At 47.1% G+C, this 24,727-nt stretch overlaps 4 protein-coding genes across 4 annotated transcripts; 2 read left to right on the top strand and 2 right to left on the bottom strand.

Annotated features, from left to right (window-relative positions):
• The first annotated feature begins 139 nt into the window (after positions 1-139).
• F5Y00DRAFT_121854 (uncharacterized protein) lies at positions 140-3,523 on the top strand. The gene is made up of 2 exons (XM_048004060.1): positions 140-3,076; positions 3,194-3,523. The coding sequence occupies exons 1-2, from the start codon at positions 230-232 to the stop codon at positions 3,236-3,238; spliced, it is 2,892 nt and encodes a 963-aa protein (XP_047863290.1). The 5' UTR covers positions 140-229; the 3' UTR covers positions 3,239-3,523.
• F5Y00DRAFT_241829 (uncharacterized protein) lies at positions 3,507-8,474 on the bottom strand. Its single transcript, XM_048008411.1, has 5 exons — positions 7,940-8,474; positions 7,114-7,842; positions 5,756-7,053; positions 4,733-5,700; positions 3,507-4,680 (listed from the first exon to the last, which is right to left on the bottom strand). The coding sequence occupies exons 2-5, from the start codon at positions 7,747-7,749 to the stop codon at positions 3,716-3,718; spliced, it is 3,867 nt and encodes a 1,288-aa protein (XP_047863289.1). The 5' UTR covers positions 7,750-7,842; positions 7,940-8,474; the 3' UTR covers positions 3,507-3,715.
• Positions 8,475-11,816: 3,342 nt separating this feature from the next.
• On the top strand, positions 11,817-14,949 carry F5Y00DRAFT_254076 (Pkinase-domain-containing protein; the record flags this gene model as incomplete). Its single annotated transcript, XM_048010130.1, has 4 exons — positions 11,817-12,971; positions 13,041-14,397; positions 14,462-14,796; positions 14,848-14,949. 4 exons carry the CDS (start codon positions 11,817-11,819, stop codon positions 14,947-14,949), a joined length of 2,949 nt encoding a protein of 982 aa, XP_047863288.1.
• A 1,757-nt stretch (positions 14,950-16,706) lies between these two features.
• On the bottom strand, positions 16,707-17,874 carry F5Y00DRAFT_254075 (NAD(P)-binding protein; the record flags this gene model as incomplete). Its single annotated transcript, XM_048010129.1, has 2 exons — positions 16,707-17,436; positions 17,501-17,874. The coding sequence occupies 2 exons, from the start codon at positions 17,872-17,874 to the stop codon at positions 16,707-16,709; spliced, it is 1,104 nt and encodes a 367-aa protein (XP_047863287.1).
• Between the last annotated feature and the right edge of the window lie 6,853 nt (positions 17,875-24,727).

Raw genomic sequence — 24,727 nt, 5'->3', positions numbered from 1 at the left:
TTAGTTCGCCGAACCGCCAACGTACATCCGGACATTCTTCCCTTTTAACCGTCATCCGCTTAACGCGCAATCGCAACAACTTAGCTTGAATTAAGCAGATAGATAAAAGTCTGTGATCGATGCTCTAATTAGGTTAGGAATTACTCTCCATCTTTTGCGACTCCTTGGAATCCTCCTCATGAGAATTACTACTGCCCATTGCGACGGCTGCGACCTGTGTTAGCTCAAGATGGCCCCGAACCGTGGCCCTGGGGGCAAGGATATTTACATCCACGAAATCGATCGCACTCCGGAATATGTAGAGTTCATCCAGAAGCTCACGGCTTTCCATGAGAAACGTGGCACCTCGTTCGAACCTGAACCCCGACTCCCTACCATGCACGGCCATGTCAACGTCGACCTACTGAAGCTATATAAGGCCGTCATCTCTAAGGGAGGCTACGACGAACTCAACAAGGTTCAGAAGTCTTGGGGTGGGCTTGCTGCCGAATTAGGCATGCATCATACAGATAGCAAGGGTATTGGTCAACTCTCTTTTCAACTGAAACAGGACTTCTATCGTTACCTTGCTGCATACTGGATTCATGACCAACACGGTAGGGAACCACCACCCAAGGAGATTTTAGAACAACAATCGTGTGCCAGCAAGTTTGGTCCTGTCCTAACTCGTACTGTCGAGAATTTCAAGCACTCCTTAAGCCGCCCTAGCATGGAGACTCCCAGTCGCGAAGAGCGCCAGAGCGAAGGCACTCCAGTTTCGGGGAATAGGGCTTCTGGTCGCCTACGTGAAGCTCCTCCTCAGCGAGTTCCCTTTCAACCCGAGACAGGACCGACCCGCCAGTCTAGACAAGCATCCTCACACCATGGCACACCAATAGCCACCAATGCTGGTGCCATTAATACTGGCCATGGTTCTAATCTACCTCATGTCCAGCACCCCAATCACCATCTCCCCCAGCACCACAATCCTAACAACCCTCTTCACGTAATACAGGCTCAGCAGGCCGCCGTTCGTGGTGCCTCGAGTGCGTTTACCCCTACGAATCCCGAGACTGCCTCACGCCTGGTAGAGATGTTCGAGCCGCGTCCTCCGATATCTGTTCCTCTTCGTCCCGTGAGCACCCCGGGGAACAATCTAGAGTTTGCCAAGCGACAGCGTCAGCTGCGGGCGGCTGCTGGTGCCCCCGATACTCAACTACCTGTTCGTCCAGCTATCCCAGGTATCGGTTTCGAGGGCCCCAACATCTACATGCGCTGCCTTCAAGCCCTTCGTTCAGGCATCCCTACTGAACAATCGTTCGCACTTAACCACCTCGTCAAGATATCATTCGAACGCGGTGATAAATACAAATTCGAGTCATTTCTTGGCTTGGCCGAAGGTCTTATCGAGAAGGCCCTCGAAGTCGGTAGTTTATTTTACCATATTGAATGGCAGATTACCTACTTCAACGACCCAGATAATTCGGATGTGGCCGTTCTTGATGGGCTCAACGGTACAAGTGATATTATTGAGCGGATTGCGAGGCTCTCGCCGAAAACAATTCTCAATTATATGCAGTCCGCCGAATTTAGCGACCGTCTTCTTCGAATTACCGAGGCTGTTCTTACTATTCGTAATATGGTCATGCTGGTGGAAAATGCTATTTACATGGCGGATGTGTATCCCCTAAAAGATTTGCTCTGTATTCTTCTACATCTTCCAAATCTAGAGATGCTTGTTGAAATCAAACATTTCGCTCTGGACATCGCCGAGCAGCTTACGCCTTGGCTCATACTTGATTCCGAAGATCCGTTGTACCGAACACTGTTGGCGCAACTGGACTCGACGGATCGTGGCACGATTTTGACATCCCTCCGCGCCATCAGCCGGATATCGATGAACTTAGAAGCTACGAATAAGATGCAGAATGTCCCCTCCGTGGTCCTGCAAAATATTATGAACTGGCTGTTGCTCAACGACGAGGAACTTATGGACGCATGCCTGGACTTCCTTTATCAGTATACAGCAGTGGTAGCTAATGTTGAGTCCTTGCTCAAGGCCGTGAACATGGAGCACGTTGTACCTCATCTGGTTAGGCTCCTAGCTCACGGAGCAAAACGAGTTAAGGAGGACAGAGTTCTTGAACCAGAACGAAAAGCGCCGGCTTCTGAAGAAGTAGCTACGCTGCCTCCGGATCTCCAAGAACGACTAACGAACACAGACGAGCCTCAGAGATGCTATAATTGGCTTCAGAGTCTATTCGAAGAGGACAGCGAGTCTCATATCACGCAGATCGCTATATGGCAAGCCTACCAGAATTCTTTTAGGGCGCTTGCGAGCAGCTCGAGAAATATGCTTAGTGCGGCTGATTTTATTAGGAATGTCAGCCATGTGTTTGTCAACGCTCGAGCACAGATTATCAGGCGGCAGCGGGCCGATCAATCGGACCTCTTTATAATTGAAGGTATCCGAGCACGAACGTTGCCCATTAATCCTGAGACGAAGGAGGAATACTGTCCATGTCGGTGGATGGTGGCTAAGGGCCCGTACCTCAAGAAGTGCAACCAGTTCTTCCTTGGTGGAGAGACGATGTGGCACCATGTCTTGACTACCCATCTAGGCGTTGTTATCGGTGAAGGGAGCAAGATCGAGGATAAAGAGATCAACGCATCTTGCGACTGGGAGGACTGCAAAAAGTATCAGAAACCTGCTCAAATTAAACTATCAGGACTTGCGCGCCATCTCAAGACTCATTTCCCTTCAGTACAGAAGCGTTCATTCGCCGAGGGTCCAGAGTCGGCCGCGAAACGGCAACGCAAGGCATATATCACCCCGGCGAAGACCATGAGCCTTGCCTGGGAACAGACCATTGTCACTAGGGATGAGCGGAACCCCAAGGTGGAGCAGGCCGCTGGTATCCCGCTCAGTGCCGTGTTAGTACTGCGCAACATCGCCCGTAACGTAGTCAAGACAGAGTCGGAGGAGCTGCTGCTCAAAAAGCACGAGATGGGCGGTGAAGGCGGTGGCTGGAATGAGAAGCTCTTCCGCCCCGTCATGGCTCGCTTGTTCGAGGTCATGACGGAAAATAAGGCTTTGGTAAGTTCTTTCTACTCATTACTTTGTTGCTACCCCCTTTTCTTCCTTCTCCACTCAACCTATTCAGTTACTTTTTTTGCTGTTGTTGCTTACTTTACTAACCCTTCACTTCGCTAGGCCGATTATATTACATCGCTTTTACAGTTAGTACAGGATGACTAGGCGAACCAAACAAAAAAAAGGGTTTAGGATTGCGGTTTAGTTTGACGAGCAAGTCAGCCTCCTTACGTGTAGGAATAATACCCAGGCGTTTCAGAGTCGGTCGGTTGGAAGGAAAGGCGTTGTAGAATTCGTTTGCGAGTTCTTGGCGCTTCCGGAAGCACAAGGTAAGGATGTATCAACAATTAGCATACTGAGGTATTCCTACGTGGTCATCAAATCACATCTAGAACATAATGAGCATTGCCTTATCAATTTTACGTCGCTTATACCCGCTAGATACTTTCAAAATATCGTAGTCCAATGATCCTCGTTTGTCATGCGAAATAACTTGTACTATTTTTATTTATACCTGCTTGCCCGATTTTGATTACAGTTTTACAGATAATTCAATCAGTCCCACTGAGCCCCTTCGACAGCACAGCTAGCCTGTCCATAGCCAACTCGGGAACCGCTGTGTATGCTATTTCGGGGAGACTTCTAATCTCGCCTTCCAGCCTGTCCCTCGCGCACAGCCTGGAGGATAAGTTCCTTGGCCTTCTCACAACCCTCCTTGGAACCCATGACCTCAATGGGTTCGTCTCTGGCTTGGTCACGTGGAACATTGATTTTACATCCACTTTGTTTACGAATTGAGTTGACCTTGGAGCCGCCCTGACCAATTACATGGCGATATGTGGACGGGTCTGGTAGAACAAGGAAGCCAATAGTGTTGTTCTTCTGGGCTTGTTCGAGCGCTGCCGTGATTGCTTTCTTCGCCTTTTCAATATTATCCGGGCTACCTCTTAATACCCACGGAATATCGCCATCTTCCGAGGAAGCGGTATCTATAACCGTCCAATGGTGCGCATCCGCGGCTGATTCTGCATCGTCTGTAATCAGGGGGAGAGAACCAATGTTTTCTCGCGTGGACGAGGGCTTAGGCTTTGGTGGCACAGCGTGACCGGCGTGGTCCACTGTAACCTTGTGGTCATTTCTAAGCTTACGGAAGAACTGTCCATTTTCTGAAATAGCATGATGATACTTCCGCGGGATCTGTATCGTCTCGCCTTGCTGCTCCTTGATGATCGACAATATGTGCTCTTTTGCCTTCTCGACGTTGGCAGGCTGGCCGATCAGCTTCACGCCGGTCAGACCACTCCCTTGCCGGGGAATATCAATAGAGACATTAAATTGCGACTCGAGCTGCCGTTTGGTCTCACCACCTCGCCCAATTAATGATCGATGTTTTTCAACGGGTACTTCAACCGTCTCGGTTATCTGACTCTCGCGTTCCGATACCAGAGCCTGAATGCTAGCAATGATCTTGTCAACAACATCTTGTCGCCCTTCAATCTTGATGGCATTTCCATCTGCATCTTGCTTGGGAAACTGGATAGTTCGAGCCTGAAGTCGCCTATCTTCGGGGCCGCCAGCTTTAATTACAATGTCACGGAGAGTAGAACCTATCTCAAATTAGAATTTTGGCCAAGAGCATAGTATGATAAGGATACGTACCGCCAGGACCAATCAAATTCTTGTGCCACTTCCTGTCAATTTCAACTGTCTTTGTGATTGTCTCGTCGAACACGGCCCTCTTCTCCTCGATGATCTTTTTGGCTGCTGCGACTTGCGATTTTGTGCCCTTAATTTGGATCTCCACGATTGCATCTTCAACCTCGTTACGTTCATTGGGAATATCGATCTTTGCACCTGTGATTTGGCGCAACTCATCCATACCGGCCCCGCCAGAACCAATCAGCGACGGAAGCTGCTTTTGCTGAACTGCTACGGTAGCAGTGAATGAATTCTCTTTGAGGTATTGGTACAGGGAGAAAATTTCGTCCCGTGCCTCATCCGCACCTTTTCTTGGGCCCCTAATCGTAACCTCGTCAGGGCCTTGTTGCCGCCGAGCCTTTCCAGCTTCACTTGCAACATCCGCAGTGGATTCGTCATCTTTGCCTGGTTTTGCAGTCTTGGGAAAGTTGATATGGACGGAGTATCGATTTTGTAGACGATGAATTTGACTGCCCTGAGCACCAATCAACTCCCGGTGGTACTTGGGCTCAATCTTCAACGTGTGAACCGTTTCATCTGCCCATTGACGAGCAAGAGCCGTGATATGAGATCTGGCTCGTTCTGCCTTGGCTTTAGGACCCTTCAGCTCGACTTCTCCATTCTGAACCTGGATATCTACGTCAAATTTCTCCCGTAGCTCGTTGATATGACTACCACCTTTGCCGATAAGGTGATTGGCGAATTTCTGTGGGAAGTCGAATTTCAGTGTAAACCCACGTTCTTTCTCGTCTTCTTTCTCCTGCTCAACGAAGTCTGCCGCCTTCTTGAAAAGAGACTCTACACTAGAAGCCGGTCCTCGCATAGTAACAGTTGTGCCCTTTACACTGACTCTAACAGGGATATCACCAGCGGCACGGGTTGTCGCATCTTGCTCCTTTTTAATAAATTTACGAAGCTTGTCCTGAAATCTGAATTTATAGTTAGCAAAATAGAGATGCTAGAAGAATTTGGGGAAGTATATACTTGATTGGGACTTCGAGAGTTGCTGTGCTGATTTGCTCCTGCTTGCCAAGAAGTTCGAGGAGGTGTTTCCGAGCCTCCGATAACCCTTGCTGAAATTCTTTGAGTTCAGAGGCGGAAGGGACTTTTTGGGGAACTTGGTACTGTTCTCTAGGCGTAGTTGGCCCTTCATAGACTAGAAGCACTGGAAGATCGCCTTCAGTTGCGTCCGGCACGACCAGGTTGACGCCGAACTCGTTCTGAACTTTGGGAGTGATGTCGTTCCGGAGATACGAGTAGAAAAACGGGTCAACCGGAATCGTTGCCAATCGAGAAGGAGGGTGGCTGTTTATAATCGAGCTCATTTCTTTTTGAGCCTTGAGTGCGTTCTTGCCTTCTCTTGCATATAGCTCCCAAGGACTAACTATACCCTCGGAGAAAGGAGTATTGATGTGGATGTGGTAGAGCTTCTCTAGTCGCTCGATCTCATTCCTTTGACGAAGGTAACGAGATATATCTCTCGAATATATCGGAGCACCACCTGAAGCGTGGTTGTGGTGTTTCGCAACATCGAAAACAGATGTGTGCACTTGTGTTGCTAGATCCATAGCCTTTTCTAGTCCTGCATTTACATCCTCTGCTCGACCAATGACTGTAACAGTATCAATACCAGGTGAACTGGGTAGGACCACAACGCAATTAGTATCGGCAAAGAAATCCTCTGTGGGAACACCCCGTTCGCCAATGATAAATTGGTGAGTACCCTGCCGAATTTCTACTTGGTCTAGGTGCAGTTGATTCTGAAGCTCCTGGACCTGACGTTCTATAGCAGCCCTCGCGGTTTGAACAGCGGCACGGTCACCAGCAATTTGGATATAATTGTCATTGGTAGGGGGCGTAAAAGTCGGTCTTTGTCCTGCAGCGGGTGCCTGTGGAACAGAAGGAGCCCATGGTTGGTGAGGTGGTACGCGAATTTGTACTCCGTACTCCGCTTCCAACGCCGTAGCGAGTCTATTATTAGGACCAGCGATGAAGGGGTAGAACTCGGCAGGGATAGACTTTAGCTTTGTGCTCACGTTCGCAGATCGTTCCCCGACGATTTTATTAATGGCTTCACGAGCCAACGCGGCCGATAGTGCGTTACCTTCGACGATTACATCAATAGTAGCATCCTCGTCGTCTTCCAAGCTTCCCACGTTATCATCAACTTTTGGCAATTGGATTCTGGCACCGGATTTCTCCTGGATCGATTTGATGGTGGATCCTTGTTTACCAATTATATGGGCCCTGGCTGACAGCGGGATCGGGACTTTGATGGAAGTCTACGTAGAAAAAGAACTTAGTCATGCTATAGAAAACTGGGTAGGTTGATACAGACTTACCTTAATTCCAATTTGTTGGACTAGATCCCGAAGAGCTTGCTGCGCCTTATCCTGTGGTCCGGTCGCCTCAAACTTCAGGTGTCCACTGGGACCCGGAACCGACGAGATTACAGCACGAGACTTGCGGTTGATATCCTTTATAATATCCTGGAGGGGGCGCTTGAGCTGGTTGCGAGGCATGACGTACTGTGACTCTAAGAGGAGAGTTTCGACATTGCGACCAGGTATTGACACAGGCGGTGGAACTCCAGTGGGAGTAGAGACTCCCGAAGCTGGGGTAGAGGTTCGAGGGGTGCCATTGGCCGACCACGATGTCCCGTTAGCTTTACCGTTAGCACCACCCCAGATTGGGGAGATATTAGCTTTCGATGCAGCTGTCTTGGGAACACCAAGTTCGGGGAAAGCCTCGTGCGACTGAGTATCAAGACGACCCGATTCTTGCGCAGGTTGCTTTCCAGCTGCTTTGGTAGACGGAGTCTGCCCCGATGAAGACTTTTCGGGAGCATCAGCGGCCGAGGGAGACTTCAGTTCTTCATCGGGGACATCCTCAACAGTAACGTGATGGGAGTTCTCAGCATGCTGTTGAAGAAGCCTTGCTGCCGCGGAACCTTCGATATTGCTAGTTTCGGATGCCATTTTATACGCTTACGGAGGCGAACGAAGTCTAACGAATAAGAGAGGATGGTCGACGGAAGGCGATAATTGTTACGGATATATAGATTTAGATAGCTAACGGCCTTGTGTTAATATTCAAATACAAGAGACCGCTGTACATAATACGATTTATTCGAAGGTAGGTTAGAAAGCAAGATAGATATATACTCACTAATCTATATATATCAATAGGGTGACACCGGTGAAAGCTAAGATTCAAGAACCAGGGTAAATGGTTCTAGAAGCAGGGAACAGTTGAGCCGATTGCGAGAGTAACACGTAGTAGTAGTACCAGGACTGTAGACGACGAGGAGACGGTAGAGATAGTTAAAATATGAAAGAGAGCTAGAACATGGTGCAGAAGTCGGCGTATTCACGTTCTATATCTTAACGAAGTTATCTAATAACTAGAGGAATAGTAGCTTAGACGGCTGAAGAAAATCCGCCAAGGGGTTTTTGAATCAAAAGATTCGTCGAGAGGTGAGATGGGATAGGTTTTGTATAGGTGATGATGCTATAACTAGACGAGAGTAGAGGGTGAGGTGGAAGTTTACTGGCCCAGGCTCTTGGCCAACAATTCAACTTTTTGATTTTTATTGATCCGAAGCAATGCCAGGTGGAAGGCAAGTGTAATCCACGCGCAGGGTTGCATGCATGGAAGTACTGTAACACTTACAATTGTATTGAGGAGTACATTCATTGGTAAGATGCTTGAAGGAAAAAAAAAAAGCCAGCGAACTCAATGCACAGTCCCTTCTCCCCCACAGCCCCACATGTCCATACCCCATTCATAGAGGTAGCTTCCCCAATGGATGGCACCCTCTTAAGATCATTTTGTGTCATCTAGATTCAAGCCACAATCTATAAGCATCTTGTGTTTACTATATACCTACCAGCCTACTTTCTACGTTATTGTACGTCCATAAAAGTTCCCATACTACCAATACCAAGCCACTTTTACCAATTGGTCCCTAGTTCATCATCAGGATGAAGAAATACGGTTAACAAAGTAGCGCGGTTGTTTAGCTTTCTCAATAATATTTACAAGTTACATTTAAATCGAAAAGTGTTTCTTCATAAAGATTATGTACATACATACAGTGAACCCGGGCCGTCAAAATCCAACGCCACCAAATATGTATCTATGTAATTGATAGCTCAAAGGCACGTGAGACTCTCGGGACAGGTAGCTACCTAGGCATATTATGTATAATGCCTCGAGTTGGTAAGTAAATGGCACCACCATGACATGATTCCGGACGAACTTCATAATTTAGATCGGCGGTAGCTACAGCTATAACTACATACAGCCACGATCCATGACTCGCGTAGGAGAGAGAAAGCGTCAAGTGGCAACCGTTGAAACTATTGGCCGTTAAATAGAGGTGATGACTACATAGTAGCTTCTACAATAACTATACGTGATCCCAAATATCTTCAACTGGGATAAGACCGATGCCCATCCCAGCTGAGTCAACTTCCAAGTATTAAGAGTGCAAATTTTGGAATAAGCAATGTTTGGCATATATTGAGCTACCGTGTATATGAGCCACGTGTCGATGTAGGTACCCTTCGGTCTATTAACAATAGTCATAAACGACCTAGTATGCAACTCGCCGGCGCGTGCACATTGGCCGATATACTCACCAATACCACAATGACATCACATCAGTACCTGGTTCAGTTGACTATTCGACTCGTCGGATCAAATCAACTGACGCCCAATGGCAACATGTCAAATACTAACATCGACGTTTAGATTTTAGTGAACAATATCTTCTAAGGTACTCAATTACAATATAGAGCTTTGGGGTATATCATTCATCATATGAATATCTCACGGTAAAGATGGTCTCATTATTAGCTTACAAGGGAAGTACGAAGCTGCAGAGACCCCATGCTACGAATAAGAATCCCTACGCGAATCAAATATGTTATACTTAACTTAACTACCTAACAATCGTTCTAATTTTGCAACGATATTCGATCCTAAGATCCCCTAACAAATATGGCAATACTAGGTTTTTGAAAGTAGGCCAGACCCAACCAAGACTCCCGATTTAGTGTAACGCGTCTATTTAAAGATAATGACAGGCGGCTAAGAGATTCCGAATTGGAGTGGAGTTAACACTCGGGTGTCAAATTGCGGCTGATAATCGTCCGTCGGGATAAACATATTATCTAGTAATCAAGGCCTGTTTCCCCGGGCTGTATAATACATCTTAAAATCTATGAGCGGTTGCGTTCCGTTGACTTAGTAGGGAAATATGGGCGAAAAAAACATAGCCCAGTACGTCCTTCGAAACCTCGGTCATTCTTATGACGAACACCGAGGTTGTCTTAGTATTACACGTGGAACATAATAGCAATCCAAACTTTAGCGGACCGGACATCCACATATTAAGGAGAGGTCTCCGTGACGAGTTCTGGTGAGCTTTAGTTATAATAATTGCGAGACGGCGGCTACGAATATGGCGGCCAGTAACCTTGGGTGGTTAGCCGACAGGTTTCGGATCTTCCCCCACAGGCAATACGATGCCGATACTTTACGGAGTTGGAAGAGTTGGAAGATTGAAATAAAAACAAGGATAAAGATAAAGTAAAATAAAAGAGACTAGCGACTCTAAAGGGGTTGTCATCGGATCCCATACACTTAGACACTACGAGCCAAGTCAGTCCGGTTCTTTCTTCAACGGGTCGGATACTTAGCTGCAGAAGAGCCCGCATATGACAACTGAACCTCAGGTGGTAGGTTTCACTTGAAGTAAAATAAGCTAGGCAATTATTAGTATCGATCAACAGCCTAAGGCTACTAAAGCGTGTAACTAGTCAAGTAGCCGCAAACCAAGCAGAAGACGGATACATTCTTTTTTAAACATTTTAGCGTCTTGTATAAATTTAGGGCATCTGGTGTCATGCATTAATCATCGTAGGGACATATTATTGCGAGTAGGTCCGTTTCTAATGTATTCACAAATTGCAGCAAAGGGCTGATAAATGGTGAATGTAGGTATGTATAGATTATATACCTGATATAGATACCTCCTCTCGAAGATTTTGATATGGATGGAAGTTGACATTATCAGCTTGCATGTTAACATGTAAATGTACATGTGAAGGTATCTGTATAGATCGCACTGTTCCCGCACGCTGAAATACTACCCCACCAACTACCAAGGTACAGACGGTATGTATGTACATACACTATGTGATGCCCCCAAAGATGTACCTAATCGCCAATGCTTGACCATCCAATTAATTCGTTCGTTGTGTCCTTAACCTAAAGGGTACTTTTCGTATTAATTGTGTAAAACGAGTAAGTGATTAGAGGTACGGCAGCCACTTAGAAGGAAGTTCCCGTGTATACCCAACCTTAAGTACGGATTACGCACAGCCCATATGCTAGGCATAGTAGCGAAATAGTAGAGCAAGTGCTATAGAAGGTACATACAAGTAATGATAATTCTGTCCTATTCCCTTCTATCTTCTATTTTTCCTCTTGCCTATCTTCAACTTGCATTGCCTCAAAATATTCTCATGCCTACCTAGGTACATACGGCTACTATACACACCCCTGCTAGTTCCGACCTTATCCATTCATTGAAGAATTAATAGATCTGCTGTTTCATAGCAGCGCAGGAGCGAGAGACGAAGAACTAGAATACGGGATTGGATCGATTACAGTAAAATATACACAGGTAAGGAGCCTAAATAAAGATAGTAACTAAAAAGGGAATTAAAAGAGAGGAAGAAGAAAAAAAAAAGAGAGAGAGAATAAGCCCTCGAATTACAAGCGAGACCAAAGAATAGAGAACCAAAAGAAACAAACACATATCCCTATCACCTTACGTACCCCTCCCTCATCAATCATGTCGGGTGTTTTCTAGTCTCGTCAGCCATGGTTTCATCGTTCGACCCATTTACTCTCAATTTTTAATTGTCACTAAAAAAATATCACTACTACTACCCCCAAAAAATAAGCAAAATTTGAAAACTCTGTTTTCCCTCCCCCCCCCTTAAACCCGTAGCTACCTACCTTTAAGGTAGAGATGGACAGCCACAGTACTAACGCCAACATCCACAGCAATCTGCAACAGAAGCAAGAGCAACAGCAACAGCAACAACAGCAACAGCAACGTCGTAACAGACTAACCAAGAAACCTCCCACGTCCATCCACAATCATCACCATCACAGTCACAGCTATTCTCTCACCGCTGATGGTCGTTTTGACGCCCAATCCCTCAAGAGCAAACGGAGCTCCACGAGCCTGAGGCGAGCTCCAAGTGCTCCCCACAGAACTCCCGCTACTACAATTGTTAGCGTTGTTAATAACGTTGTTAACGTTGGCATTAACAACGCGTCAAACTCCGCAGCATCGCCCCGTCTCCCACCACCTCCCACTACTACCGTTACCGCTACCGCTACCGCCGCCACCACCACCATTACCGTAAATAACAATACCAACAATAACACCACTTATTTCTCTTCACCCTTACCGTCTCCTGCCAAATTTTTTCCCTCGGCCATTTCCTCATCTCACCATTTAGTCCCGTCCTTACAGTCGCAGTCGCCTTCTCGTAACGCATTTCCTCTCGCCGCCGACGGAGCCGCAATTGGGTCTGGAACCGGCATTGGCACAGGCACAGGCACAGGAACAGGCACAAGCACAAGCACAGGCACAGGCGTAGGAATAGGCATCGGTATTGGGTATCCGACGTCGAGTCGACGTCTGTCTGACCCCTATTTTCTCCAACCTCTTTCTTCCCAGACCCCCGAGGAATTTATCGGCGCGCCCTTTGACGGCAATTCTATCCTTAGTCATTTCGATACTGCCAAGTCGCCCACGTATCAATCTTCTCCCCAAACCCGACCGCCACCGCCCCCGCTATCGAATTCGACTCCCGACCCGCGTGTAATGAGCCCTCCTCCCTTGCGACAGTCGGCTAGCTTCTCCGCCTTAGACGCCAACATGTCAGAGAAGTCCCATGGCGCACGTATTAATGAGAACCCCGTTGTCCCCCCGAAACGATATTCCGATGAATCCAAAGATCTCAAGGGTCCCGGTGTCTTGAGAAAAAAGTCGGGCTTTTCCGGCCTCATGAGCACATTGGTGGGGTCACCTAAGAAACCCGTTATATCGGCGCCAGAGAACCCCGTTCACGTCACCCATGTCGGCTATGATAGTTCCACCGGCCAATTCACGGTGAGTCTCGCTACAACCTCATCATCGCCTCGAACCCGGCTTCACGACGTTGCTGACTTCTTTTTATAGGGCCTACCCAAAGAATGGCAACGATTAATCAACGAGAGTGGTATTCCAGAGAATGCTCGAAGGGAAAATCCACAGATGATCGCGGATATCGTCACATTCTATAAGGAAACCACAGAGAAGCCGCACGAAGATCAGGTTCTAGAGAAGTTCCACGATGTGAGAGCTACTGAGCTGCGCACCCAATCTGGTGGAATGGCAACATCCCCCGGCATGTATGCGTCAAACTATGCGGGTATGTCACCTATGATCAGTCCACCAGCAAGTCCGAGATTTCCAATCGTGAATAATGAAGGCACCTTCGAGAATCCCCGCGCCCCCCCTCCGGTACCCATACCTGGGAAGAGCCCGGTGCTGCACTCCATCAAGGATCACCCCAACTTGCAGCCCAGCCGACCCGCGCCGAAACCCCCCGTCTCTTTGCAGACCCGAGCTACACAACAACTGCCCTATGCTACTACCAAAGACTCGGGCATCGGTATAGCACAGGCCAGCGAAGATGGTCACTCGACAGGGTCTCATGTTTCGCCGCCGAAGGACAGCGTCCCCATGCTCCCCGAAGAGCACCGATCGAGATCGAACTCGCGAGTCAACGGGTCTCAACCCCACACACCCGTCGGCCAGCCATCGGCAGCCGTTCAGGCGGCTTATCAGCACCAACTGATGCAGCAACAGCAAGAACAGGCCATGGCACAGGCCCAGGCTGCTATGAAAGGTCAGCTTAGTAGATCCGCGAGTACTAAGCAGTCTCCCGCGCAGCCAATGGTCCCGAGCCCACAGCACCAAATGGGTCGCGTTCCCGAGACGAACGGTGTCGGCAATGCGGCCTATGCAGCACGAGGGCCTCCGGCGCAGCAGTCGCGCCCACGCAACCGGCCGCGGCAAAGTACCAGCATAGACGTAGCAGCAGCGCTGAAACGTATCTGCTCCGAAGGCGACCCTCGCGAGTTATACCGTGGCTTTACTAAGATTGGTCAAGGTGCGTCTGGCGGCGTCTATACCGGCCACGAGAGGGGATCGAATCGACTAGTAGCCATTAAGCAGATGAATTTAGAGCAGCAGCCGAAGAAGGACTTGATCATCAATGAAATCTTGGTTATGAAAGAAAGCTCACACCCGAATATCGTTAACTTCATAGATAGCTACCTATGCGGTGGTGAGCTTTGGGTTATCATGGAGTATATGGAAGGAGGTAGCTTGACTGATGTTGTCACTTTTAATATAATGACGGAAGGGCAGATCGCTTCAGTCTGTAGGGAAACATTGAAAGGCCTCCAGCATTTGCACTCGAAAGGAGTTATACATAGAGACATCAAGTCTGATAATATTTTGTTGTCGTTGGATGGTAATATTAAGCTCAGTAAGTCAAACACTCCTCATACTCAAGTCGATTGACTAAAACCTAATTTTCCCCCCTTTCGTAGCCGATTTCGGATTTTGCGCACAGATCAACGAGGCGCATAATAAGCGCACTACGATGGTTGGTACGCCGTACTGGATGGCACCGGAAGTGGTCACTAGAAAGGAGTACGGAAGGAAAGTCGACATCTGGTCTCTAGGTATCATGGCTATTGAGATGATAGAAGGGGAGCCGCCGTATCTTACCGAGTCGCCGCTCCGTGCTCTGTGGTTAATCGCCACTAATGGCACACCGCAAATCAAAGAAGAGCATAATTTATCGCCAGTATTCCGGGATTTCTTATATTTCGCCCTAAAGGTGGACCCGGAGAAGAGAGCGAGCGCACACGACTTGCTTCGGGTATGTCCTACAATCTTCAACGTAGGGTTCCAGAAAGCTAATATAATATAGCACGAATTTATGAAGACTTGTGTCGACTTGTCATCTTTATCGCCACTCGTCAGGGCCGCTAGGGAAGCCCGGCTAGAAGAGAAGGCCAATAAAGGTCAATAAATGTCTACCGGCGATGTTGCAACGTTTTGAGGATGTTGGAATAATTCGAGGTCGGTTGCCCTCGAGGTTTGAATAAGTGTTACTATCCTACAATTTAAGGATACATCGAGCTAGCGACGACCAAAACATCTTGCTACATCTCTACCTAGGTGACTATGCTACGGCTTGGGCTTGTGGGGAGATTTCGAAAGATTAAAAATAAATAAAAACAACAACTAACGAAAGGGACCGAAATCCTATGGAGGGGCTGATTCTATACTTGTACATAGCGAGACGATACCACCCTTGGGACGGCCTTCATTGGATACTAGAGCAGAACTAGACGAAACGGACGTCCTCGAAGCAGATGATTTGAAATACCCCAATACCTCTTAGTTCAAGACCCTCGTCAACCTAAGAGTTCGCGACTCGCACCGGGCAGGTCGGATGATGGGACTTAGCTCCGAAGTGAAGCTGAGGTTTAGATATTTGAGTCTAACGACATAATTAAATGGATATTGGAGGGTTAAATTTTATGAATCAGGATCTGCTGCGGATGTTCATGTCTCGTATCAGGAAATAAACCAGTTAGTTAAAGTCCGGCTTATTGCCATTGTCATTTGTCTCTAACCCCGCGTATCAGGGGTTCAAAGAGAGATAGTCGCTAGAGGTATGCAGAGTAGACAAGTACCTCTTCAGGAACTCAACATGACAAGAGTTAATGCCTTTGTTTCGAGTTTATCGAGGTAGATGAAGTTTGAGTTTCACGGGATAACTCAAGCCTGGTCTCTCCAAACCGAGAGCTATATATGAGCCAACTTGTCCAGACAAAAGATAAGTCCCATTAGAAGGAGGACGTTTATGGATAGTGAGTAACCGGTCTATATGTGCAGTCTAAATATGTCTGTTTGAGTGTGGTATAGTTTCGTTAGATGAAAAAACAGTATTCAAACGACACAAACGTAAAAGTTCAAGATATAGGTCACAAAACGGAAGCAAACTCTGCTTCTATTCTATTTCATCTGTACCGCTTAAATCGGGTGCTAAAGAGATCAGTCAGTTCTGTTGTGCACCGTCCCATATGCCACAACCCCTCTGTTTAGTCGGTCCGGGGAGTCCACCCGAGGGTAGTCTATCTCTAAGAGCTATTCTGATGGTTTTTTCGTCAGAAGAAAAAAGGTAAAACTTCTTTTTCCCCTCTATGATGGTATTTGGTATCAGTCCCCTTTTCCCGCTTTTTCTCCATAGCATGTATAATAAAACTGACTCCGATTTCCCCATGACTATTATGTGAAAAGTCAAGTCTATGCCGCGCATCATTCCGTAAAACAATAAACCGTAAAAGAAAAGACCACCAGCATGCTAGGAACCATACTCATAGGTAAGATCCCCCAAGAACCCGGCCGAAGCCCTTCTGACATGTACATAGGAAGGGTTTCCTGCTGGGTACACAGGTGCAAGCGGATGGTGTGCGATGCGACCATTAGGACCGAACGAGCAAGTTGGTTGGCGAAAACGTGACTTGGCAAAATCTGTCCAACATGCGTGCCTGAATACGGTTGTTCAAGATGCATGGGAGGACTCATAATGCCGCGACGCAACGTAACCCCCGCACCGAACGAAACAAAATTTGTCTACCCAACTCCAAACTTCCGACCCATTAGGGCATGACGAGCGGGCTCCGGCTAAACAGGACCAGAGCCGCAATGCCCGTGTATACGCCACGCCGTATAACTTGTCTCAACATACCAGGTCAACACTTTTTAGTTAATGCTGGCTTATAGGACAGTGTAACCACCGTCGATAGCGACGTTGGCGCCCGTCATGAAGCTACTGGCATCGCTGGCAAGGAAGACGCAAAGGCCGTTAAGCTCGTCAACGTTACCGAGGCGGGCCTGGGGTGTCAGAGAGCGCCAGATCTTCTTCTGGGCCTCCAGGGCGGGTACGCGGTTCAGCGCAGTGTCCATGTAACCGGGAGAGATGCAGTTAACACGGATGTTGTACTTGGCCCATTCGGCAGCCAGAGACTTGCCGAATTGGATAACACCGGCCTTGGATGCGTTGTAGCAAGACTGCTCCTGCGGGTAGTTGACGATGCTACCGCTCATACTAGCCACAAGAACAATAGACCCAGGCTTGCCAGCAGCCATCATCGCGCGTCCGACCGATTGGCTCATCAAGAACGAACCAGTTAGGTTGATGTCGATCAAGCGTCGGAACATGGCCGGGTCGTAGGTCTCAGCCTTGATGTTGGAATCAGCGATACCGGCACTGTTGATCAAGACGTCAGGGGCGCCATAGGTCTCGACAACGGCGTCGACGGCAGCATTGATGGCGGCACCGTCACGAACATCGACCTTGAAGAAGGAAACGGGAAGTTGGGTCTTCTGGTGTAGCTCGGCAGCAGCTTCGTCACCCAGCTCTTGGTTCGCATCGAAGATGACAAGAGCCTTAGCGCCAGCCTCAGCACAAGCGCGGGCCATATGGTTTCCGAGACCTCGAGCACCTCTGTAGCAATGCCTCGTCAGCAAAATCTGTGTCAAAATAGCTTCACGTAGCAAACTCGGCTTACCCAGTGATAATAACAACCTTGTCCATTATGCTCATCTTCTGTAGGGTGGGGGGCATTTGGCGGTAGACAGCCTTGGACAACGGGATAACCTCGGTGTCCTCGGGGGGAGGGAATGGCTTCGGTGTGGCATCGTCGCGGTTCACGGGGATACTGAAGTGGTCGCTGGTCGAACCGGCGGCACCTGTCGAGTCTGGGGAGTAGACGGAAACTGGAACTTCGGTCTCGCGTACTACATCACTCCGCGATCGAACGGTAGACTGGCTGAAAGCTCGGTGAGCTGCGGGGAGAGATCTAGAGATATGGGCAGATGCACGGGCGGTGCTAAAGAGGGGGGCTGCAGCCCTGGTGAGACGGAGTGCTGAGCGACCAGACATCGTTACAACTATGCGTGTTTGTGTATGGTGTGTGGTGTATGGTGTACGTGTGTGTGTAGGTGCGTAAGTATATAAGATGGGATTATATCCAAGTTCAAGGTATGCTAGGAATTCTTGGAATAGGGATGTGGCGAGATGTGGGAAGTCTTTTAAGGTTGCTAGAAACTCTGAAGACAAGTGACAAAGCAGCAATTGACTTTTTCCCTCTCGTAAGTTGGAGGGGGGCCTTGGGCAAACCGGTCAATTTATGGGAACCCCAGGGGGATTTTTCAATGGCAGCAAAATCCGAAATCGGGGGAAGCTCAGCGAAAGAAAAAAAAAAAAAGGATCAAAGTCCCAGTAAATTCGTAAATTCTCAAGGAAAAGTCCCAAGTTCCAGGGTTTTGTGACTTGTGCGTAAGATTCAAGGTCACAAGACGAGGTCTGTTAAATTGGAAGCTGGATAGGTTTCGTGAACTAATACCGTAGTCGTGGTCACGAGCTGAAGCAAATATTTGTTTTTATGTTCCGTGCTCGAACTGGAGCTCCTACGTATTCGTCTGACCGTCGGTCTAAGCCAGGGGGCTGGATTTATGTAGGTAGTAAGGTAGTAAAGTAGTAAAGTAGTAATAGTACCTAGTAGCAAGGTCTAGGTATGAGTGGGGAGAAAATAGAGGAGATATCGATAAATGTCTCGTAGTTGTCTCGAGAACTCAACAAGGGGGCACGGTAGAAAGGACTAAGACCGTAGTAGTATAGATCAAGAAGAGCTTCTACATACACAATAAAGATCAATGAGAAAAGAAGAAAAACAGATAGCAAACCGGAGGCAATAAATTGGAAGAAGGGTGCCCTATTTCTACTTACTCGTATCGCATATTCTTCCCTCCCCTCGTGAAAATGTGGACTTACTCTTCCTAACAGTCGTTAAGATTTACGCATCTCTTTCCCCTTTCCATAATACATAGCAGGTTGAACGAAAGGGTCTGGGTCAGCAGCTAGACGATAGACCGCCTCGCCCGTTCGCTCTAGACCCCATTGATCTGAGTATCTAGCTTCGCTAACTCCGAGCGACGTAACGTGATGGGTTTGTACCTACAAAAACCAAAGTACATGAGCTAACTACTACCTTTGTATACTTCGTACATATACATAAAAAGAGGGGGTAAAAAGTATTAATAGTACTTGTCAAGGAATGTATATACATACATATTACGCCATCCATCTCGGATGTACATGTATATGTATATATGCACGTATTACATATATTTAACCGGATCAAATATAGCGGAGGAGGGCAAGGAAAAAAAAAAATAGATTTGTGTGGCGGATAGCTAATAGTCAGATAGGTAGGTAGGTAGTATGCGGGAACAGATAGACTAGAACTGAAAATCTTTCTTAGTTGTCATCGATCAAGGGTAGCTTTTTGTTGGCGTGTGGTATTGGCCTGTCTCTGCCTGTACATATGCCTGTTATGCCTGTATGCCTGTAGTATTGCAGTAGCTCTGGACCCTAGCGGACCTAGCAAACTGCCAAGCAGCCCCAAGACGCACCAAGCAAATGCCCAGTCTCCGCCAAGACTTCCCATAAAACCGACCCGACGGGGCCTTAAGTAGAAATAATGGGGGCTATGGGGCACTATGGGGTCCGGCATGCAGCCCGGGTGGGACTCAAGTCTCCATCTAAGTGCTCCATCTACGCAGTAGCGCAACCTATTTTCTATTTAGCTCCTTTTCGTACAGTCTTCCACCCTTCTAAAGAAATTCTAAACTAACCTTGATTAATATCGTCAGATATCAATACCCGACACATATACAGTAACACGAATAATGGAGAAGCCGTACAGAGATTTTACACCCGTACCATGGGTAAGTTACCTTTCCGGTAGTATTATGAAACCGCCAGCAACGTCTCTGAGGGAACTCGGCGTGGGGGGTACTGCGGCTATCTCGTAGTAATGCTTACAGCTTAAGATAGCTTGAGATACACATGCTTCCTATTTCCGTTAAAGCCTACATATAATTACTGTCTCGATTCATACTTGGATATATAGCTACATGTGTCAGTTAGCTAGGCTAGCTTTTCATACCATGTATTGACTGCTTTCCTAGTCTGGGAGTTTTAAACGCTGATAGCTAAACTGAACTTGGAAGGCTGAAGCAGGATTTTCTGCCAGGCAAGCGGGTACGTGATTAAACCACGCAACTCACCAACGAGGTGTGTTCTAATGTGATTGAAAATTTGCTGTGTTCGCGGGTATACCTACCTAATAAGTGACGTGGCCTGGAGGCACCTTCGTTTGAAAAGCACTCGGGGATTTCAATAAGTGTTGGTGTGAAGAAGGTACTTTGGCATATTTGTAGGTCTAGAAGCATACATAAATACGAAGTTCTTAATAGAGTCCCAATAACAAATAACATCCCAAGTATTTAATAAACTAGAGTATTATAGAAAAGAGCCACACCGTCGGAAAGTTCACGATGCTAAAATGTACTTAAAGTTGAAGGACCGTACTTTCTGGGGTATCAAAACCCACGCGGAGATTATGCGCCAAATACGTAGGTACACAATCAGATTCGTGGGGTTAAGGTCACCCGCACCCGTCAGCCTCTAATGGTTTAAAGGGGGGCTTACAAGAACAACAAGAGAAAAAAAGACATCGTGAGAAACATCTAAATTGGCTTCTCGGGTTCTCGGTGGTCGTATTGAGATGAGACTAATTTCTCCTTAAAAAAATACATGTCCAGGTGACCAAATCCCCCACACATCCCAGGTCTTAACTATCGACTAAGGCGCATTATTAAAAACAGCGCTTGGTACCTAAATGTTGAAAAACATTACATTGAGTCCATTACTCTGTTAAGACCACGAAACATGGTGACTATGGAATATTAATCCCTAATTCATAATTTCCTCATGAGAAAACCCTCCGTCATACTGCATGATATTGTCTTAACAGCACCTTATAAATCAGTCCATAAGTGCGTATATATACCAACGCATAGCGTATTTCGCACATGCGTGTTAGGCATGCATACTTACATCTATGTAACTACTATATCTTAAGATGCCTACAGTATTAAACGATATCATATTTGTATAGTCGGTGAGCTTCCTGACTGTATTCTTACAAACAGAAAAACAAAGCAAAAACTTCCGATTTGCGGCTCTGTCCGTCACAACTGAACCATGCAGCCTCGCGGCCCCCCTTAGATTAGATCTACTACACGACGCACAGGCAAGACGCACGAACATTTATTTCGCCCATCTCGGGATGTGTTCATTACGTACATATACATATCACGTTCGGTATGGCGCGCCCTACATACATATAGTGCAATCGTACCAGACATGTAGCTTGTCGTGCCGCTGATAACCCATAAATGATCAGCATTGAAAAATCAGCAAGGTCTACCCGAATAGAAAAGGATTTGCTCACTCTGCATCTTCTACCAAGGTACCTACAATACGTAGACGAGTAAGATATCATTTTACCGCCTTAGGATGTCCACGCTAACTGACGCTGGGTGCCATGAATTGTGGCTACGTACCGAACAATTTTAATTTGGAACGCTCCGTCGTGTCACCTATGTAGTACGCCATAACGCATATGTAGTATCTATGTACAAGTATACAAGGTCTGTTTCACCGTGGCATATCGTGGGTCCTCGCTACGGTTAGGGTCCTGGGACGACGCTGGGCTGGCAAAGAAAAGACTAGCAAAAGCTTCGCCCGGGGGCCAATCTTGTGGGGGAAGCTAGTCCATAATATCAAGCTATGGAATATGTACCACTATATATCTAACAGGTACATGTATGTATTTGACTACATAGGGACCTAGCCAAGGATATTTACGTACATATGAATTTGAATCGTTTGTAGGCGGTGTATGTATCGTGGTAATGTAGTGTACGTGCGTGGGTAGTCGACCGAAGGAGGTGCTGCTGAACCGTCTATACTACGTGGTATGGCAATATTGCCTATACACAGCACACATACATAGGCGAACTGTACCGGTGTTGACCTCGCAGACGCGATCGCCCACGGATCACACGGAGAACCGAACTTCCTATTACATGCCCCGTCCGAGCTCGCAGGATTTGCCTGTGATCCCCCATCTGACAATAGCTCTTCTATTGACATACGAGCGGACGTTACATACTAATCTAGCGGACTGGACCTAGGCCATTGTTAGTTGGGTGTTTAATAGCATGGAAAAGTGAAGGACATTGCGAGCAGATAATGGCGGAAACGTGGGCAATCCAACACGCTTGACAGGGCGAGAGAGGACTTCATGGCCTTCCTTTTCTCTCCCCACCTACCACAACCTCTTCCTTTACAGTACTCACTGATACAGTACAAATTGCGCCGCAAGCCTACTGATTTCTCGGATCCAGGGGTATCTCTGCTAACCAGGCTGGTCTGCTGCCTTTCGGTCTTTGGAATTTAATATCGTTGAGGTATTATTCTTTAATGTTGCTATATCCTTAGTATGTAGCTAGACCAAGCTGAAATATATTTCAATGCCAGGAGGATCCTAGTTGACGAAATGATAGATCCAAGGTTTATATTCCCAGGTGGACAACTAGGTAGTATAGTGTTATGTAGATTAGAAACACCGCGTTAGCTCGTTCACCATCGTCTCCCGCCGCCCGTCCGCCCCGTGCTAAATCCCTCGCAAGCGGACTGTCCTTGCATAAGCGAACCTCAGCAGCACGCCGCCCGGTCCCGCCGCGTCCCATCATCAGGGCAAGATCAGCGCATATCAAGAGCACCGTCCCGCTCCCGCTCCAAATAACCGCAAGCTGTCATATAAAAGCCCCCGAATTGGCTCCGCCTCGGACCCCATACTGACGCAATGTGCCCACCGGAGAGTCGCCGGTATCAACTGATGCAGTGCATACTCGTAAGTGCATACTGGGCCGGTAAGCTTGCTATCCTAGTATACCTAGTATAGTGTAAGCGACCTGGTGGCAGCGTGTCCGCGCCTAAAAATTCTGTCCGCTGTCACCTAGCGTAGCGACCGTAACTATCGGTTTGAAGTCGATTCATACGGATTCCGTTATATCCCTAGTCGCGCTATAGAGTAGGTACCTTACCACAAGATCCCTACTCAAGTTTTTAGCTGATCTACTTATCCCGAGGTACTAATTTTAGTACACGAGTCAAGCCAAAATGCGGTAAGCATGGTGTTCCATATTATACGTACAGACCGGTGAACAACTTCCGCGTGGCGTATATACCTATCTTGCATTTATCTATGTTCCATCCTGAATAAGAGACGATGGCCGATTCCCTATCTTTTCCACTTCAGTAATGACCCAGGTTATACAGGCCTCAACAAGGCAGACAACTATGGGAAGTTTACTTTAGCCCCTTCTTCTCAACACTTCGACTTCAACCCGAAGCCCGAGATTGAAACTTGGGACTCTCAAGACTTCAGTACCCTCCTACCAAAGATGTGAGACATGGTGAAGTGAGTCATTTCCTCGGCGCCATGCACCTTGCCTAAGCCACTCGATGCGTCTCTTTGCCAGGTTTCATATTCATGACTCTAGCAGCAAGATAAGCAGATTTAGCCACTTGATTTGTGATTTGTCCATGCCAAGTATCCGGGATACGTTAAGTTGGCTATGCGCGTAGGAAGGTTAGATGCATCGACATCTTATGTGACCTCCCGCAAAATAATCTGCAGATACCCCTAGATCTGTAGATCCGATACTTGCAAACTTCACCACGTGTTGTCATTTGACATGTCACTAAATTCCTCTTTGCCAATGAGACAGGCTCTCCCACAAGGATCCTTTCTTTTCTTATGCACCTAGATTGGAGAATATGGTATGAATTCTACCAATATCTTGTTACGTCCGTTCGTGATGAACCCCGTGTTACGTGACCCTTCCACAATATCGAAGTAGAATGGACTTGTCACCCTATAGCATGGGAGCATAAGCATCTGACGGGTATCAAAGAGCCTTTTCTCCCAACTAGGGACTTGGCTATCTAACTCCTGTTTTGGGGACTAACTGCGATATCCCGTTTTTCTAATCCGATTGGACACAGGTTTGCCGCCATGAGCCAAGCGTTGCTCTTATTCGACAGTGAACGGCGGCTGAAAAAGTCAAATCGAGTTTAGTGCTAAGAGTTTGCACCAATGCAGGAACCAATTCGAGCTGCGAACTCTTCCTGTCTATGGGATTACCCTATAGCTATTGGAAGAACTTGGAATGCTACCTCCTGCTTGGATATTCGTTATATTAATTGTGCCCTCGTCACGCCTAGAGTGCGATGCTGATTCGCCGTTGTTGATTTCTTAGAGGTTTGCGATTTTAGCTTATTTTAGGAGTAGAATATGGTACGCTCTAACTAACGGCGGAAGTCCTTTCGGAAGGGTCTCAACAGGGACGGAATGAATAATACCTAAGGTAAATTATATAGCAAGCATTTTAATGTCGGTCACGACTGTAAGGTAGCTTTTCTTTCTGCACTTTCCACGTGAGATAATCTTGATGATCTATCTGAGCTGTGTAGCTTTCACTCTTTCTCTTCTACTGCTTCACGTATATGTCCTCTCGTTTAATATATATACCTATAGGCTTATGTGGTTCCATCAATCACTATGACCGCGATACGCATTTCCCTCCTTATCCTTTCATCTTTCCTTTGTCTTATTTCATTTGTTCGGCTTCTCCTACCTTAGATAATGATAAGGTCGTGGCACAGGACTCAATACCTATTCTTAACCTCCCATATGTGTCGTATAGAGCAGCTAGATACGACAATGTGAATGATAGGTAAGTCGAAACTAGTCTATACTACTTGAAGTGAACGAGGGGAAAAGGTAGAAAATCCTAATGGTGCAAGTCACGGATAT

Source organism: Daldinia vernicosa, assembly GCF_022497035.1.
Source record: "Daldinia vernicosa strain CBS 139.73 unplaced genomic scaffold F5Y00scaffold_35, whole genome shotgun sequence".
NCBI classification, from domain to species: Eukaryota; Fungi; Ascomycota; class Sordariomycetes; order Xylariales; family Hypoxylaceae; genus Daldinia; species Daldinia vernicosa.
The sequence above is the reverse complement of the archived record's forward strand: the minus strand, read 5'-3'. Positions and strand labels throughout refer to the sequence as shown.